Source organism: Trichosurus vulpecula, chromosome 3, assembly GCF_011100635.1.
Source record: "Trichosurus vulpecula isolate mTriVul1 chromosome 3, mTriVul1.pri, whole genome shotgun sequence".
Lineage (NCBI taxonomy): Eukaryota > Metazoa > Chordata > Mammalia > Diprotodontia > Phalangeridae > Trichosurus > Trichosurus vulpecula.
Genome location: NC_050575.1, coordinates 94714351 through 94731046, shown reverse-complemented (window position 1 = coordinate 94731046; position 16696 = coordinate 94714351). Strand labels below are relative to the sequence as shown.

The 16696-nt window shown below is 42.2% G+C and overlaps 1 protein-coding gene across 1 annotated transcript; it reads left to right on the top strand.

Moving 5' to 3' along the window:
• The first annotated feature begins 1064 nt into the window (after positions 1-1064).
• On the top strand, positions 1065-10990 carry LOC118844980 (THO complex subunit 3). The gene is made up of 6 exons (XM_036753000.1): positions 1065-1453; positions 2198-2354; positions 3675-3879; positions 7454-7615; positions 7897-7997; positions 9658-10990. The coding sequence occupies exons 1-6, from the start codon at positions 1187-1189 to the stop codon at positions 9819-9821; spliced, it is 1056 nt and encodes a 351-aa protein (XP_036608895.1). The 5' UTR covers positions 1065-1186; the 3' UTR covers positions 9822-10990.
• Positions 10991-16696: the final 5706 nt, after the last annotated feature.

Genomic DNA, 16696 nt, shown 5'->3' with positions numbered 1-16696 from the left:
GGACAGAACATTCCAGAGATATCAATCGAGGGCTCTGGAGAGAGCTGCATTTTGACAACCCACACAGACATCCGTGTCTTAGATGGGCACACAAACGTATACATTCTACGAAGGAAACGTACACATAAAGTCATATACAGAGAGTAAATATGAGTTGATTTGTGAAAAGAGGTTTGGGGGTGATTAGAAATAGAGGTGGATTTTGAGGCCAGAAGGGGGGAAGGGGAATGCATTTCAGGTATGCCAGCCAGTGTAAAGGCACGGAGAGACAGGGCACGCGATGTCATGAAGGAGGAGAAGCAAAGCAAGTTCTACTGGTCTGCGGAACCGTGAAGGGGAGGAACGTGTGATGAGTAAAATGGGGGTGATGATAATAGCACTTACCTCCTACGGGGTTTGGGGAGATTCAAATGAAATGTCTGTAAAACACTTTGCAAACCTTCAAGCGCCATGCAAAGGTTGGCTACTATTATTTTATTTATTATTTGTTAATATGCCCGGAAAGCAGCCGTCAAAGGTCACTCTCAATTTCCCTGTCTTCTGCGTTCACCTGGATTGCCAAGGCAGCCTTTCTGGCTTCCCCCGCAACCCGCTCTTTCCGCCCCGCCCCCACGTCCCCAGCCTCTTTCTGCACGGTGTCGGTCTCCCAAGGGCATCAATGGCCTTCTGTTTCCAGGCTGTTTCTAGGCTACCCGCTCCCGCTCAGCTATGGCACAGGAAGACAAGATAGCAGGGAAAATGTAAGACTATCGGAAGCAGGACTTGAGGAGATGCCGAAGGACGGTCAATATTAAAAAGGGGTCACAGGAGAGAGAGGACTCTGAAGGATGGGAGTTGTAGTTTTAAAACCCTTTCCCATCCTTCCACAGGGCACTGGGGCTGTGTGAATGCGCTTGCGCCACTCGGTTCCCCACGCTTCCGGAATCGGCGCGGGTCCCCGGAGGAGTGCGCTTGCGCATTTCTGGCGGCGGCGGTTCCTCGCTCCTGCCTAAGGGGGGGGGGTTGGGTGGGCTGAGTGCGCTTGCGCGATTCCGGCGGGAGGCCCCGGCCTCCTAGCTTCTCCCCCCGTCGGCGGTTGGGCGGAGGGAGTGCGCTTGCGCGTCTCCGGCCCAGCTGCCAGAGCGGCGCGTGGGTGGCGGTTGGCGTTTGCTGTCTTGCGCTCGCGGCTTGGCTCTGTGTGCGCGGGATGGCGGGCGCCTCGACCCTGGCGGGGAGCTCTGCGCTGGGGCTGGGCGCTGTTGGGGGGGCCTGGCCCTGGGGTATCTCTGCGGGAGGCCCGTCCCGCTATGTGGCCGGGATGCAGGAGCTGTTCCGGAGCCACAGCAAGACTCGCGAGTTCCCGGCGCACAGCGCCAAGGTGCACTCGGTGGCCTGGAGCTGTGACGGGCGCCGCCTGGCCTCGGGCTCCTTCGACAAGACGGCCAGCGTCTTCTTGCTGGAGAAGGACCGCCTGGTGCGCTCGGCCCCGGGGGGTGGGGTGGGGGAGGCTGTAGTGCAGGAGTTGGGAGTCTTAAGGGGCTCCTGGCCCTGGAAGGCCAAAGTGGGCTGCTTGATTTTTCCTCTACACGGCGACATTTCCATCTCCCACCACCGTGCCTTTGCACAAGCTGTCTCCCTTCCCAGCTTCTGTTCCATTTAAGGCTCCACCTCACACACAAAGCTTTCCTTGTTCCACTTCCCTTCCCTCCTCCATTATTATTGCTCCATTCTTAACACATTGTGCTTGTTTGTGAACTTGTACTTCACACCTCCCTCCCCATATGTTTGAGGGCAGTGACTTTTTCTCTTGTTTTTGTAATTTTCATTCTTATCACAAACACCTGTTGCTCTGATAGGTGGCTAATAAATATTTTTTTTGAGCTGAATTGAAATATCTGGAGATTTGGAGAGTAGAAAGTCATGGAGGGGTACTGTGTAGAAGACAGAGGAGAAAGGAAAATGTGTGAGGGGGCTGGTCACTGTAGGGATGAAGGGTGGGAGGATAAGGGAAGTGGAAGATTAGAGGAGGTGGGGACAGGAGCTGAAAGAAGATCATGGGTCCAGGGACTGAGGAAGAAGTGATGGGCATCTTTGGAAGTGCTGTGGGTGGGTGATGGAGAAGGGTCATTGGGGCGGCTATTGCAGAGACTCTCCAGTATTCCCAAGTGGCCCATGGAAGTATTTGTATCTGAGCTAATGAATGCCATCCTCATTTTAGGTAAAGGAAAATAACTACCGAGGGCATGGGGACAGTGTGGATCAGCTTTGTTGGCACCCGAGTAATCCAGACCTCTTTGTCACTGCATCTGGGGACAAAACTATTCGCATCTGGGATGTTAGAACTACAAAATGCATCGCCACTGTGAATACTAAAGGTGATTCTCAAGAGGGAGGAAGGGATTGTCATGGTGTACTGTAGTGTGTTACATGGAAAGTGGAGTAGAAGATGTAGGGCAAAGTCCCAGTGACCTGGAGAAAGTAAGTTCACTTCTGAGCCTTGGTTTCCTTTCATTAAAATTGTGATAGTTATTTTCACCCAGGCATCACAGGTTTTCCTTTGGAAAAGCAGTATATAGAAATGCGAGCTAATATTTTCATGCAAATTATTCACAGAAGGGATTGCTAAAAGCATTTTTTCTGCCTGTGCATCCATCCATCTCTATGTATCTATCTCTATATATCTATACTGGTCTGGTGGAAGGAACACTGGATTTAGATGTCATACAACTTGGGCTCAAATTCCAGGTCTGTTACTTGTTACCTGGTAACTTTGGATAAATTATTTGAACTTTCTTAGCCTGTTTTCTTATCTATAAAATGAGAATGATATTTGCACAATCTGCTTTACAAAATGCAGCATAGAAGCCAGAGAGACTTGAGTTCATATATGTCCTCTGAGACATCTGGCTGTGTCACCTAGGAAAAGTCACTTAGCTTATCAGTGCCCTAGGCCCATGGTATCAAACTGAAATAGAATCTCTGCAGGTGCCATATTAATTTAGAAAATCATAAATTAATGTTTTTTAAAAATTTTGTTAAACTTTTCTCAGTTACATTTTAATCTGTTTCGGCAGGGTGTTTGACACCCGCTTTAGGCAGCTCTCTTAGAGGGTAAGTTGCAGAGGAGATGCTGACCTGTATTTGTAGAGGGAGTCTGTTCACCCCTCTTCACTCTCCTTCCCACCATGTTCCCTATACCAGTGAAATCACAGGTCCAGTTCTTATCCCTGTCTCCCCTACAAGTTTGTGTTGAGGAATGTGCTTTGTAAACCTTAAGTCACGATAGAAATGAGTTTTGAATTGCCATATTTGATAAGAGGTCACCGGGTTTAGAATATTTAGCAGCTTAGGTGATATGTTCCTGACTAATATCAAAGTTAGTACTCAATGCAGTATTCCAAGAAAAGTTTTAATCTTGTATTATCCTAATAACCCAAAATGCATTTATATATAACAAATCACCTTCACAATAAGCCTTAGATGTGATAGTGCAAAGATTACCGGCTTCATCTTGTTGACCGAATCTTGCAGGCGGTGATGTGCCCAGTCATACAGCTAGTAAATATAATTGATTTTTGAACCCAGGTCTTTCAGCTTCATGCCCTGTGTCCTTTCCATTGCACTGCAGCCGCTCCTTAGACAGCCTGTTTGGTGGATCTTGGTCAAGTCAGTTTGCTTATTTTCTTCCTTCCCAGGGGAGAATATTAACATTTGCTGGAGTCCTGATGGGCAGACCATTGCTGTGGGCAACAAAGACGACGTGGTCACTTTCATCGATGCTAAGACCCACCGTTCCAAAGCAGAGGAGCAGTTTAAGTTTGAAGTAAACGAAATCTCCTGGAATAATGACAACAATATGTTCTTCCTGACAAATGGCAATGGTTGTATCAACATTCTCAGGTAATGGTGTCACCCAGCTCAGGGTAATTCCTCTCCTGTTTATAGCTGCCACAGACTTGTGGAATGTTAGAGCGGGTAGGGACTCGAGAACCTGGAATGTCTTATTGGATTGCTTAATCAATTCACATTTAAGGTTAGACTTGTTAGGTTTGTGTTTTCCTCTGATTTGATTTGTACTGATTTTTAACCTCACCTTTTAAGTCAGCACTTAGTTCCTGTGATTACTTTTGCTTGTGCTGTCTTGATGCTAGTCTCTGCAGAGATTCTTCCTCTGCTCCTATTTAGCTGTCCAGTGGAAAAGGGACCCTAGAAATCATGTAGTCCAATTTCCTTACTTTATGGATGAGGAAGCTTAGACTCAGAGAAGTGGTTTGCTCTAGGTTGTTGGTTAGTGGTTGAACTGAGGATTCATACTCAATGGTCTCTCCATTACACCATGTTTCTGAACATTTTGAAGGTTGGGATGCTGAACTAGACAGTAAAAATTCTTGGAATAATAAGGCTTGGGAGGAGTGCTATAGTGAGAGATATTTTAGCTCTACTCCCTATCATGGGTTTCATTAAAATAGTCATTACTTGGGGAGAGAATGTGTTGGTCAAAGTGACTTATTTGCAGATTTACAGAGAGAAAGCAGCATGGTGTAGTAAGAGCCATTGAAAGACAGCAAGGGTTAGATCCTGGTGACTTGGATTTGAGTCGTTGTATCCCCTTGGGCAATTCACTAAATCTGTTCACTAAAACCTCAGTTTCTTCCTCTGTACAATGAAGGGATTTAGCCCTTTTCATTTTGTATCTTGCATTTTGGTTGCTTTTTTTTTTTAGAATTCATAACATGAAGACATTCTCTCTTATCACAACTTAGGCTTATATAATGCTTTATAGTTTGTAAAATAGTTTTCTTAACCCTGGGAGGTAGGCCAAGTGCCAGCATTATCACCCCTAATTTGCCATGTATACAGTAGGTTCAGAATGGTGCAAGCTCACCTAGTTACTGTCTAAGTGAATGTGTTGCAGCTTGACTCCAGCCTATGTGATTCCTGAATCTATTGCTCAGTCTACTAGGCCGTGGCACTACTCTTATTCCTTCAGTACTTGAGAGCTTATTGTGTAAATTGTGCTGTGCTAGGTTCTGAGAAGGATAATATATACAATAAGTACTGATCCTTGTTCTCAGGGAGTTAAATGAGATCAGCACAGTCGTGTAGGTGCCATGCGAGTGATACAGAGTGAGGAAGGAATGATGTCTGCATGTTGATAGCATACAAGGAGTACAAACTCAATGCCAGGTGAAGCTCAGGGAAGCAGAGTAGGTGGAGATGTGGCTACGGCGATAGATACATTTACCATGTTCTTTTGAATGAAGAGTTGAGCATCCTCCCTATTGACAGGTGGAAGAAGCAAAGACGAGGCTCTACCACTAGCAGTGATAGCTTGAGTGGGTCACTTCCCCTGGTGTTCAATTTAAGAGGAGTTTGGACTAGACTTAGGCTGATCTACTTAGAGGTGGGAGGGACCTAATCCTTTAATTCTAGAGATGAGGAAACAGGCTCAGAGCCCAAAGTAGCACAGGTAAAAAGTAGCAGACCTAGGATTTGAACCCTGGTCCTTTGACTTCAAATCCAGTGCTGTTTCTCCTGTACCATGCTAAAGTCTCTTGTAGCTTTTGTGTTCTGTGATGCTGTATCTTGTATTTCCCTGTTGGTCTTGAGAGCATCACTGTCCTTCCAGTGACTTAGTTTCACAACCTAGGATTCTCCCTTGATTGTCCTCCCTGCTTTTCCCTATTTTCTCTCCTCTTCCCTCCACTCTCATAAATTTCCAAGTCCTGTTGCTTTGACATTCATAATATCTTTTGCGTTCATTATCCACTCCAATCTGATAAACTTTGAATTTTTAAAATTACATTTCTATTGTCAACTGTTATATTTACCTCACCAACATTTCTGCCTCTATTCATTCTTCCCCTTCTAAAGAGCCACCCCTTATAATGAAAAATAAAAAAGGACAAAAAAGTTCAGTAAAAAGTAACCAACGCATTAAAAAAGCCAACATTATGTATGTGTTCTATACTCTTAGTCTCCAACCTCTGTAAAGAAATAGAGGGGAAGTGCCTTTTCATGTTTCTTCTTTGGGGCCAGGCTTGGCCATTATAATTTTGAGGATTCATTTTCTGTTGTTTTGCTGCAAGTATTTGAGGAGCTTAAATCCTGTCAGTAAGCATTTATTAAGTGCTTATCATGGGTTAAGCACTATGCTAAGTGCTGGAGATACAAAGAAGGGCAAAAATAGCCTTCAAGGAACTCTCTTCTAATGGGAGAAACAAATAAATGAGTACCTGGTAGATATGTAGAAGATATGAAAGGTGTTCTGAGGGGCCAGGCAGGAGTGGGAAAGGCCTCTTGCAGAAGGTGGGATTTAGTCGAGTCATGAAAGAAAGCAATAGGTGGAGGTTGGAGGGTCACCTTTCCAGTCATGGGGAGAGCCAGTGCAACAGAAGGGAGCTGGTAGGTGGGCTGTCATGGTCAAGGAACAGCAAGTAGACCAGTGTAGATGTATTGTAATTCCCTTGTCTTTTCACTCACACCACTGTAGTTCAGGGCTTCATTTTCTCTTGCTTGGATTAATTAGTGGCCTCAATTGAGGAAAGTAGGGGATAAAGTGAGTAGAGCTGGATCTGGAGTCAGGAGAACCAGAGTTCAAATGTCATCTCAGATGCTAGCTGTGTGACCTTAGGCAAGTCACTTAACCTTTCTTAGCCTCAGTTTCCTCATTTGCAAAATGGGGACAGTGATGTACCTCCTTCCTGGGGTGTTTGTGCAGATAAAATGAGGTATTTATAAAGTGTGATATAAAATAGAATGTGATGAAGTTAAATGAGAGATGGAGACAAAGTATACTGAGAAAATGTGAGGAAGGGAGAAGTCACTTGGAGCTCACATTTGTAAAACTGCTTTTTAGTTTAAAAAATGCTTCCCTTAAAACAATCCTAAGAGAGGTACTCAATCACCAAGCATTTATTAAGTACCTAGTATGTGTTGGGCACTGGGGATACAAAGACAGACATGAAATAATTCCTGCCTTCAAGGAGCTTGCTGTGCATTTTATTGCAGAGACAACATGGATGTTTAAATAATATATAAAATAAAAGTAAGTTAACTGTGGAGGGGGGGGAGGAAAGGCTCTAGTAGCTGTAGGATGAGAAGCATCTTTATATAGCAGGTGATGACTGAAATAAGCTTTGGGAGAGAAACTGTTTATGAACTATGTGCCAGAGGGGAATTCTAAGAGGTGAGGGTGAAGTGGGAATAGATTCCAGTCATGGGGAGGGGTTAGGGGAGATGTAGAAAGGATAGGTATTATGAATGTTAATCCTTCACCTGTAAAGGTGAGGAAAATGTAGATCAGAAAGAGCAAATGTAATTGGTCTGGTTGCCCCACAGTCAATTAGAATTTGGGTCACCTCCTAGTCCAATGCCTTTGCTAAGAATTTAGATCCCAGGATGTCAGTGGGTTGCACTTTGAGTATGTGGATAGATGATCCATGTGCCTTGTGCTGTGTTTTTTTCTTTCTAGCTATCCTGAGCTGAAGCCTGTGCAGTCCATCAATGCTCATCCTTCCAATTGCATCTGTATCAAATTTGACCCCACGGGGAAGTACTTTGCCACAGGAAGTGCTGATGCACTGGTTAGCCTTTGGGATGTTGACGAATTAGTATGTGTGAGATGTTTTTCCAGGTCAGTAGCACTTAATCTCTTGTACCTGTATGTGCAGATACATGCACCCCTCCTTTGTGCCATTCTCCTTTGTTCTCTATGTTTCTTAGGTGGGGTTCACACAGTGTGCTAGAGGCTTTTTGGTACTGTAATATTTTGTGGATATCAACTCAGCACTCAGTCGGTCCATCTATTCTTACTGTGGGACTAGCCCATTTCCTTTTCCAGTCATACATGTGTGTTGTACATAAAAAAATTTTATTTAATCGTGAGCAAAATCCTGCCTTCTCCCTATGCTACAGATTGGATTGGCCAGTGAGAACCCTCAGCTTTAGCCACGATGGGAAGATGCTTGCATCAGCATCTGAAGACCACTTTATTGACATTGCTGAAGTAGAGACAGGTAAAAAAATTCCATATAAGGAGATTAGCATCATGTCCAGTGATACATGCTTAATAAACCTATTTCACAAAATCACAGGAAGTACAGCTGGAAAAGACCTAGAGCACTGTTCTAGCTTCCATTTTTACAGATGTGATAAAACTGATATGAAATACTTGTCCCAGATGTCACAACTAGTAAGTGGCAGAGCTGACACTGAAAGGTTTTCTAAAGTTAAGGACCCAAGAATCACTTTCTGAGTGAGCTGTATTATGCACCCCAAAAGTTTTACCTTTCATAAAAACAAATTTGTGGTGATGGGGAGGTAGATTATGTCCATTTATGTTAGAGTTGCATTTTGTATCCTATTTTTAATAATTTGTAGGTACCTTTCATTTCTTCTAAATGTTCTGAAAATGTTCAATATTTTTAGATCAAAAGATTTTATAAAATTACTTTTGACACCGTTTTAGAGTACTGTTGATAGGTATACAAGTTAGGGTTCTTCTGGAGGATGATAAGAACCTCAAAGATAAAAAAAGAGAGTAAAGCACTTTGACAAACCTTTGAAACGCTGATGCAGTGATGAATAGCCTCTAGCTTAAAATTTAAACTAAGTCAGTGTTACATCTGGAGAGAGAAAGCCAACCTGTATGGATCTCAAGAAGTCAAATTGAGGGAAGCTTTGAGGCAACTTGACTTGATAGCGCCTGATTCATCTCAATTTGAGGGAATGACCAAAAAACACTGAGGGGAAGATTTTTTTATTCACACCGATTTTGAATCTGGGTAAAAACCCAAAATGAAAGTTAGCCCTTTCTGATGTGCAGATCAACTTCTTAGATTCCTCATCTGCAAAATGAGGAATGGTACATGTAGTACCTACTTCATAGGATTATGAGGAAAACATTTTATAAACCGTAAGTACTTCTATCTGGCTTTTTATTGACTCATGTTGCCCTTTGCTAGAAAATTTCAATCCTCTACATATTGTCAAAATTTATTTGAAAGAATTTTGGTTCTTCAGGTTCTTTTTAAGTGCAGAACCAAAAATACATCCCTAGAACACGCCACTGGAAACCTCCTGGCCAGGATGAAATATACCCTCCCTGTAAAATAAAGATGACAACCTGCATCCTTCACAACACTTTGAAAACTTTCATTAAAGAAATGTGAACCACTGTTATCATAAAGTAACAAATGATTGCTTAATGATCGCTGATCAGCTTCAGCTTCTTAAGAGGTTCAAATCAGAATTCAAAGTGGTAAAGAGTTTATGTTTCAAAGGAGAGAAAACTTAGCTTGTGTCCCATCTTGTTTTTCATTCTTACAAGTTTTTGTTAATGGAATAACAGCCCAGAATCACCTAGTCCAACGTATACTCTGGAAACAGTGGGGTGGAGTGGAAAGAGGAATGGATTTTGTCAGGAGACTTGAGTTTAGATCCTAACTGTGGTGTTTCCTAGCTCTGTGATTTGGGCAAGCAGTTTTCACCTCTCTGAGCCTTAGTTTTTTCATCTTTAAAATGAGGATAATCCTTCCATGTTACCTGTAGCTCACAGGGTGATTGTGAAGAAGTACTTTTTAGGTCTTCAAGTGCTATAGAAATGTGAAATCTTATTTCTAATCATTCTGTATGTGACTATATCTAACTTTTGCTTTCTGTGTATGTTTATTGTAGGTGATAAGCTCTGGGAGGTGCAGTGTGAGTCTCCGACATTCACGGTGGCCTGGCATCCCAAAAGACCCCTGTTGGCATTTGCTTGTGATGACAAAGATGGCAAATATGACAGCAGCCGGGAAGCAGGAACTGTGAAGTTATTTGGGCTTCCTAATGACTCTTAAAATGAGATTGGAGGATCCAGTGTGCAGAGGGGGAGTATTGATTCAGAAGAGAGGCTGGGATAAAGGCCTGGGAAAGTCAGGCATCATTTTGTTTAGTTTATTTGGTCTGTTTCTCCCTGTGTACATTCTGCCCCATCCCCAACATCCCAGTAGAAAAAGAAAGCTGTTTCCATGCTCATCCATTTGAATACAATAGCACATCTGTTAGCAGTTTTTTGTGGGAGTGGTGGGGTGGTAGAGTTTCCATTGTAGTAATCTGTTAATGGCAAAGAGCACTGAATTTAGAGTCAGAGCAGCTGAAAGAAGACTGGATTTGAGATTGGATGCCTCTATTCACAGCTTAGTTCAGATACTACCTAGAACTTTGCCTCTCTGGGCCTTAGCTTTCTCATTTTTAAAATGATGGATTTAGATGATCTAAATCCTATTACCTTTCTTTCTCAGGGGATAGTCCTATGTATTTCAAGAATCCTAGGGGTTTCTACAGGGAGCTGAATAGTTTAACCAGCTTCTTCCTTATTATCTTATTGCCTTTAATTTTTTGAGAAGATGTTGTAATGCTACATTTTGTAACCTTTGCTGACTAAAAGTTTGTTGGTCTTGAGAAGTGACAACCTTACTTCTTGATCAAAGATTGCACGCCCATATTAGTAACTTTATTTTGAATAGAGATGAAAAGAAACACTGGTGCCTTAGTGCCTCACTCCTGAAAATAACATCTCCCTCCTCTGTAAAGATAGAGGTTTGGATTAGATGACTTCTAAATTCCTGTGATCCATTTTTTATAGCACTTGGTTTACAAAATAATTTCCTTACAATAACCCTAAGAGGAGGGTGGATGTGTTGTTTTGCCCAATTTATAGGTGATGAAGCTCTGGCATAGAGAGGCTAAGTAATTTACCCAGGAGTCACATGGCTAGTCAAGTAGGTATCTCTGCCTGAGTGACTGTGGGTGGTATAGCATGATTTCAAAGTCCAAGTTGCTACCTCATTCGGATATCCTCATACGTGATGTATCTTCCCAGCTCTCCTCTGCTCATAGACATTCTACTTGTGGGGGTAGGATTGGTGAACAGGAATGGAACATTTTGGGGAAAGTATTTTGTAAGAATAATTTTGATATTTTGGCATTTAATAAAAGGTAAATTTTTGGGCATTCTTACGTTTTAGTAAGGTGGTATTGGACTTTTGTGTTTTCTTTTATCAGAGATGGGTAAATATGATTGTGGGTAACCTTACTCTTTCCCACTTTGAATTCTGGTTTGAACCTCTCTGAGAAGGTGAAGCTGATAAATGATCATTTAAGCGATCATTTTCTACCTTATGATAAGATTGGTTTGCATTTCTTAAATAAAAGTTTTCAACGTGCTGTGAAGGCTGCAGATTATCTTTATTTTACAGGGTGGGTCTATTTCAGGAGGTTTCCAGTCAAGTGCTTAGGGATGTATTTTTGGTTCTGCATTTAAAAAAATTTATTGATATAATTTGTTTTCACATCACTTATATTTTTCTTAGTATTCTCCCCATATTGTCTTACAGAGAGCCACCTAGGATTTAGAAAAGGATTTAAAAAGAAAAAAAGAGAAAAAAATTCAGCAAAACTGATCAGTACATTGAAAAAAATCTGACATTTCACACCTGTAGATACACCTCTGTTCCCTACCTCTGCAAAAGAATGAAAGGAGATGTCAGCTTTTCTTAATGTGAGTTAGAGCTATAGATGACATATTTATCAGATTTACAGATGACACAGAGAACAGATAGTAATCAGGTTTCAAAAAGACGATGGGCAAGAATATTGAAATGACTCTAATAAGATGAACTTTAGAAAGGGTAAATGTAAAGTTTTACACTTGGAATCAAAATCAATTTCACAAGTACAAGATGGGGGAAGCATGATTGGAAAGAAGCATAAAGATGTGGGGGGTTTAATTCAGTATGAATCAGAAGGGGGACATGGCAGCCAGAAAAGCTATTCTAGGCTGCACTGAGAAACCTTGGGAGGCCTTCAGTAATAAAGTTTGGATAGCACTCCAAGTACCCAGGTGCTCTGCTCTATTCAGATCACCTTTTACATATTGTGTTCAGTTCTGGGCATCATACTTATAAAAGTTGTATCTGGAAAGGATGTAATGGAGGGCATCTAGGCCCCTGCTGCATGAGGACTGGGTCAAGGAACTGGGGATATGTAGCTTGGAGAGAAGAATATTTAAGGGGTGATTTTGGTGCTGCAATGTTGCAATAGCTATCTTAAGCATGTAAGTGGCTTTTATGGAAAAGAGATTAGACTTGCTTTATTTGGCCCTGATAGATGGAAGAGGGAGCAGTCACTCTCTGATTCCCCCTGTACTCCTTGAGAGGCAGAATTGTACATTGGGAAGAAGGATGAATTTGGAGTCAGGGCTTGGGTTCTAAATAGTTCTCTGCCATTTAGTATTTGTGTGACCTGTGACATGTCCTTTCACCACTCTGGGCCTCAATTTTTCTCTCTACAATGAGATTAGATAGCCCCTGAGGTCCTTTCCAGCTCTGAATATGTGATACCTTAACAAATTTAGACTTGACAAATGTTTGTGAAGTATATTATAATGGGAATTTTTGGGAGGGCACAGGTTTGACTAGATGACTGCTGAGGTCCTATCAGACTATAAAATTATCTTATTCCACCTGGCTTGAAGAAAAAATCAGTAATTAACCCACACTCACAGCAGGGTAGTGAGAGGCAGGACCAGGACTTAGAATCCCTGAATGTCCTACTTGGAAGACACCTCTGAGATCATCTATTTGATGTTCCTCAACTTTATGGATGAGGGCCAGCAGGCTCAGATTGTGGCTTGTTCATGGTTATGGAGTCTCATTATTGGCTGAGCCAGGATTGGAACCTCGGGTCTTTCGACTTCCCCTCCAGTGCTGTCTTCTACTCCATGCTGCTTTGCCTTATGTTTGCTGTTTTCATATCCATGACTCCTTTTGAGTCCCGTTGGGGGTAGCTTTTACTCTTAATTAATAGATGAGGAAACCAGCTGAAGTAGAGGAACTAGCATGCCTACTGTCACACAGCTAGTTAGTAGTAAAGTGGAAACTAGAACCAGATCTTGTGACTCATAGATCAGTCGGTATTCTTGCCACTGCACTACACTGCCTTATGACCACACAGTGTTCTGGAGTGGAAAGATCACTGAGTTGAGAATCCTAAAATTTACAGACCTTAGATTTCAGTCCTGGCTCTGCCCTTGTCAACTTGTGTCATCTTGGCAAATTATTTCCCTTTTCTGAGCAGAAATTTCCTTGCTTGTAAAATGGGGATGATCGTTGTTTCTTTTCCTATCTTACAGAGGTATGGTGAGGAAAGTGCTTTGTAGTCCTTCATGCCATGGAATAATAGGGGCTATTATGAGGGGATTCACTTCTTCTGTCATGTCATGCTACTATAAGAGTGGATTCTCCTATAGCAAACTGACCTGACCGTTTATGCTGCCAGCATAGTCACTCCATGAATGCATAATGAATACCCCCCAAAGAAACTTGCCAGGTCCATCAGATTTTGCAGTTTGCTAGGAACATTTTGTGTTATCAGCCTTTCAAGCTGATTTGAAAAGCCCCAAGAGATGTTCGTTTGTGTCCCACTCTTTGTGACCTCCTGGACCATATTTGTCCATGGGGTTTTCTTGACAATGGTGCTGGAGCGCTTGCCATTTCCTTCTCTTCTGTCAGGCATTCAGAGGTTAAGTGACTTGCCTAAGAGTGACATAACTAGGTAGTGTCTGATGGTAGATTTGAACTTGGATCTTCCTGATTCTAGGCCCACTGTTCTATCCACTGAGCCACCAGCTGCCTCAACTAATGTTGACTCCACTCAAAAATGGGTGTGAAGTGAAGCTTCTAAGTGGCAAATCAGTTTGAATTGGATTGGGCCGTTGCCTTAAGGGGCCATCACCCAGAGACGTGGATTGTAGGGAGTGGGGCACAAGTTTTTACAATTTTACATCTTACAATATGCCTATTTTAATGCCAGAAAATTTTCATGGGATGTCAGAATGATGTAATTTTCAAACCTGATATGAAGATGCACAAAAAACCAGGTCTGAGGTTAGATTGCTAGGTCTGGGGTTGGTGGAGACCCCTATAGTATCGTAGCTGTGCTTGGTTCAACAATAATGATAGAACAAGAAGAAAACATTTCTCAACTTCTTTAAGGTTTATAAAATGCTTCCCTTACTATAATCCTTTGAATTACAGATGGCCAGACCCCTTTCTCTGAGATATACTTCCTTCTTATCCGATCCTTTGAAACATTCTTAGCTCAGGTGCCATTTTCTCTAGGATAACCATCCTCTTTCTCTGAGTAAAAGTATTCTTTCTGAAATTTCCCTAGGATACTTGGTCAGATCTTCCTCTGACCCTATCACAAAATATAATTTGTATATAATCAGTGAATCTGAATTGCCCACTATGTGCCAGGAAAGGCATCTAGGTGGTACAGTGGATAGAATGCTGAGCCTGAAGTCAGGAAAACTCATCTTCCAGAGCTCAAATCTGGCCTCAGACACTAGTTGTGAGACCCTGGGAAAGTCACTTAACCCTGTTTGCTTCAGTTTCTCATCTGTATAATGAGCTGGAGAAGGAAATGGCAAACCACTTAAATATTTCTGCCAGGAAAACCCCAAATGGGGTCATAAAGTGTTAGACAAGAGAAAAGAATGGAACAGAATGGGCATGTACCAGGCACTGTGCTAAGTGTTAGGGATACAAAAAGAGGCAAAAGACATTCCCTGGCCTCAAGGAACTTACAATCTAATGGGGGAGACGTGAAAAACAAACTATATACAAGATGAATAGGAAATAACCAAGGAAAGACACTGGATTTAAGATAGGTTGGGGAAGGCTTCTTGTAGAAGGTGGGATTTTAGCTGGGACTAAAGGGAAGTCAGGGAGGTCAGTAACTGGAGCAAAGGAGGGGAGAGTGTTACTGGTATGAGGGACAGCCAGAGAGACTGCCAGAACTGAGAAATGGAGTGTCTCGCTTATGGAACAGCCAGGAGGCCCAAGAATATGTGGCAAGTATAAGAAGACTGGAAAGGTGAGAGGGGGCTAGGTTACGAAAGGCTTTGAATGCCAAACAGCATTTCGTAGTTGTTTCTGGGGGCAATAGGAAGCCACTGATGCTTACTGAGTAGGAGAAATGACTGGACCTGTTGTAGGAAAATCAATTTGGTGACTGAATGAAGGCTGGATTGGAGTGGGGAGAGACTTGAAGGCAGGCAGATCCACCAGCAGGCTACTGCAATAATCCAGGTGTGAGGTTTGACGGCCTGCACTAAAATGGTGAGTGTCAGAAGACAGAAGGGGAAATATTTAAGAGATTTTGCCGAGGTGAAATCTACATGCCTTGGCAACATAGTGGATATAGGGGGTGAGAGAGAGTGAGGAATCCAGAACGACTTCTAGGTAGTGAGCTTAGGGGACTGGGAGGATGGTATTGCTGTCCTCAGTCGCAGGGAAGGTAGGAGTTAGGGTTTAGTGGATAGGATGAGGTTGGTTTTGGACATGAGTTTATAGATGTCTTCTGGACATGTATTTTGAGATGTCTGAAAGGCAGAGATGCAAGATGGGAGGTCAGCAGAGAGACTGGGGCAGGAGAGGTAGATATGAGAGTCATGTGTAGTAATTAAATCCATGGGAGCCTATGAGATCAACAAATGAAGGAGTATAGAGGCAGAATAGAAGAAGGTCCAGGACAGAACCCTAAGGGACACCTAGGTTAGAGGACATGATCTGGAGTAGGTACTCTAGGGTCCCTTTACCCTGTGGCCCTGTGAGCTTGGTCATTAAATGATCCACAGTTTATGTAAGAAACTGAGGCTCAGTAGAATATAAGCTCCATGAGGACAGGCTTAATGGTTTTATTTTTTATAGCCCTGGGGCATTTCATATATATGTATTTATATATTTTACTAAATTAGCTTACAGATTAAAGGTGAAGAAGAAGGCACAAAGAGGTTGTGACTTGCCACAGGACACAAAACAAGAGGATTAGATAATAGCTCAAACAAAGCTCTTTCATATACCATGTCTTCAAGGTTCCTTGGGTTGTCAAGAGGGATGATATAAAATTGATAATATGGCATAATGGTGAAAATACAGCACTTGGAGTGGGAAGACCAGAGTTTGAATTCCAGCTCTGATGTTTACTACTTATGTGACCCTGGCTGTGGCCCATCCTCTCTGGGCTTCAGTTTTCTTCTCTATAAAATGAAGGGGTTGGACTTAGATTGTGTCTAACATCTCCTCTATCTCTAAATCCTATGATCCTATTCCTTTACTGATTCTACTTTGCTTCCTTCTTGAATAGGGCAGTGTGTCTGAGTTTTAAGTATGGATCCACAGTAATTCAAAGAAAATTTATTCAGATTACACAGGGATCATGAATGCACACTGCTACAATGAAATGATGTTCTGTTATAATACATTATACAGCATCTGCCTAAGGTCATTTTGTAGAGGAACCCTCATCAACTATTGGACAGGATTGCCATGGCAACCATGAATTTTACCTGTTATTCCAGTATTGGCTGCTCTTTGTTAGTGGGATTGGGAAGAAGGCAGGGATGGATTTTTAAGAGGTTTGCTGGTTTGATGTTAAAGTTCCTAAGGGCTTTGTTTATGAAGAAAATCTTGAAAGTTTAAAAGAATAGTCCTTGCTAGATTCATAATTGTATCTTGTCTTTCAAACATCCATTTTTAACCTACTAAGGTTTTCTTCATAAGTATCACTCTTCCACACTTTAATTCCAAACAGCTTTTTGAACCTGAGAATAGCTTAAGGATCTATTCTCCTTTCTTCTCTACACTACGGACAAGAAGAAGCAAAATGA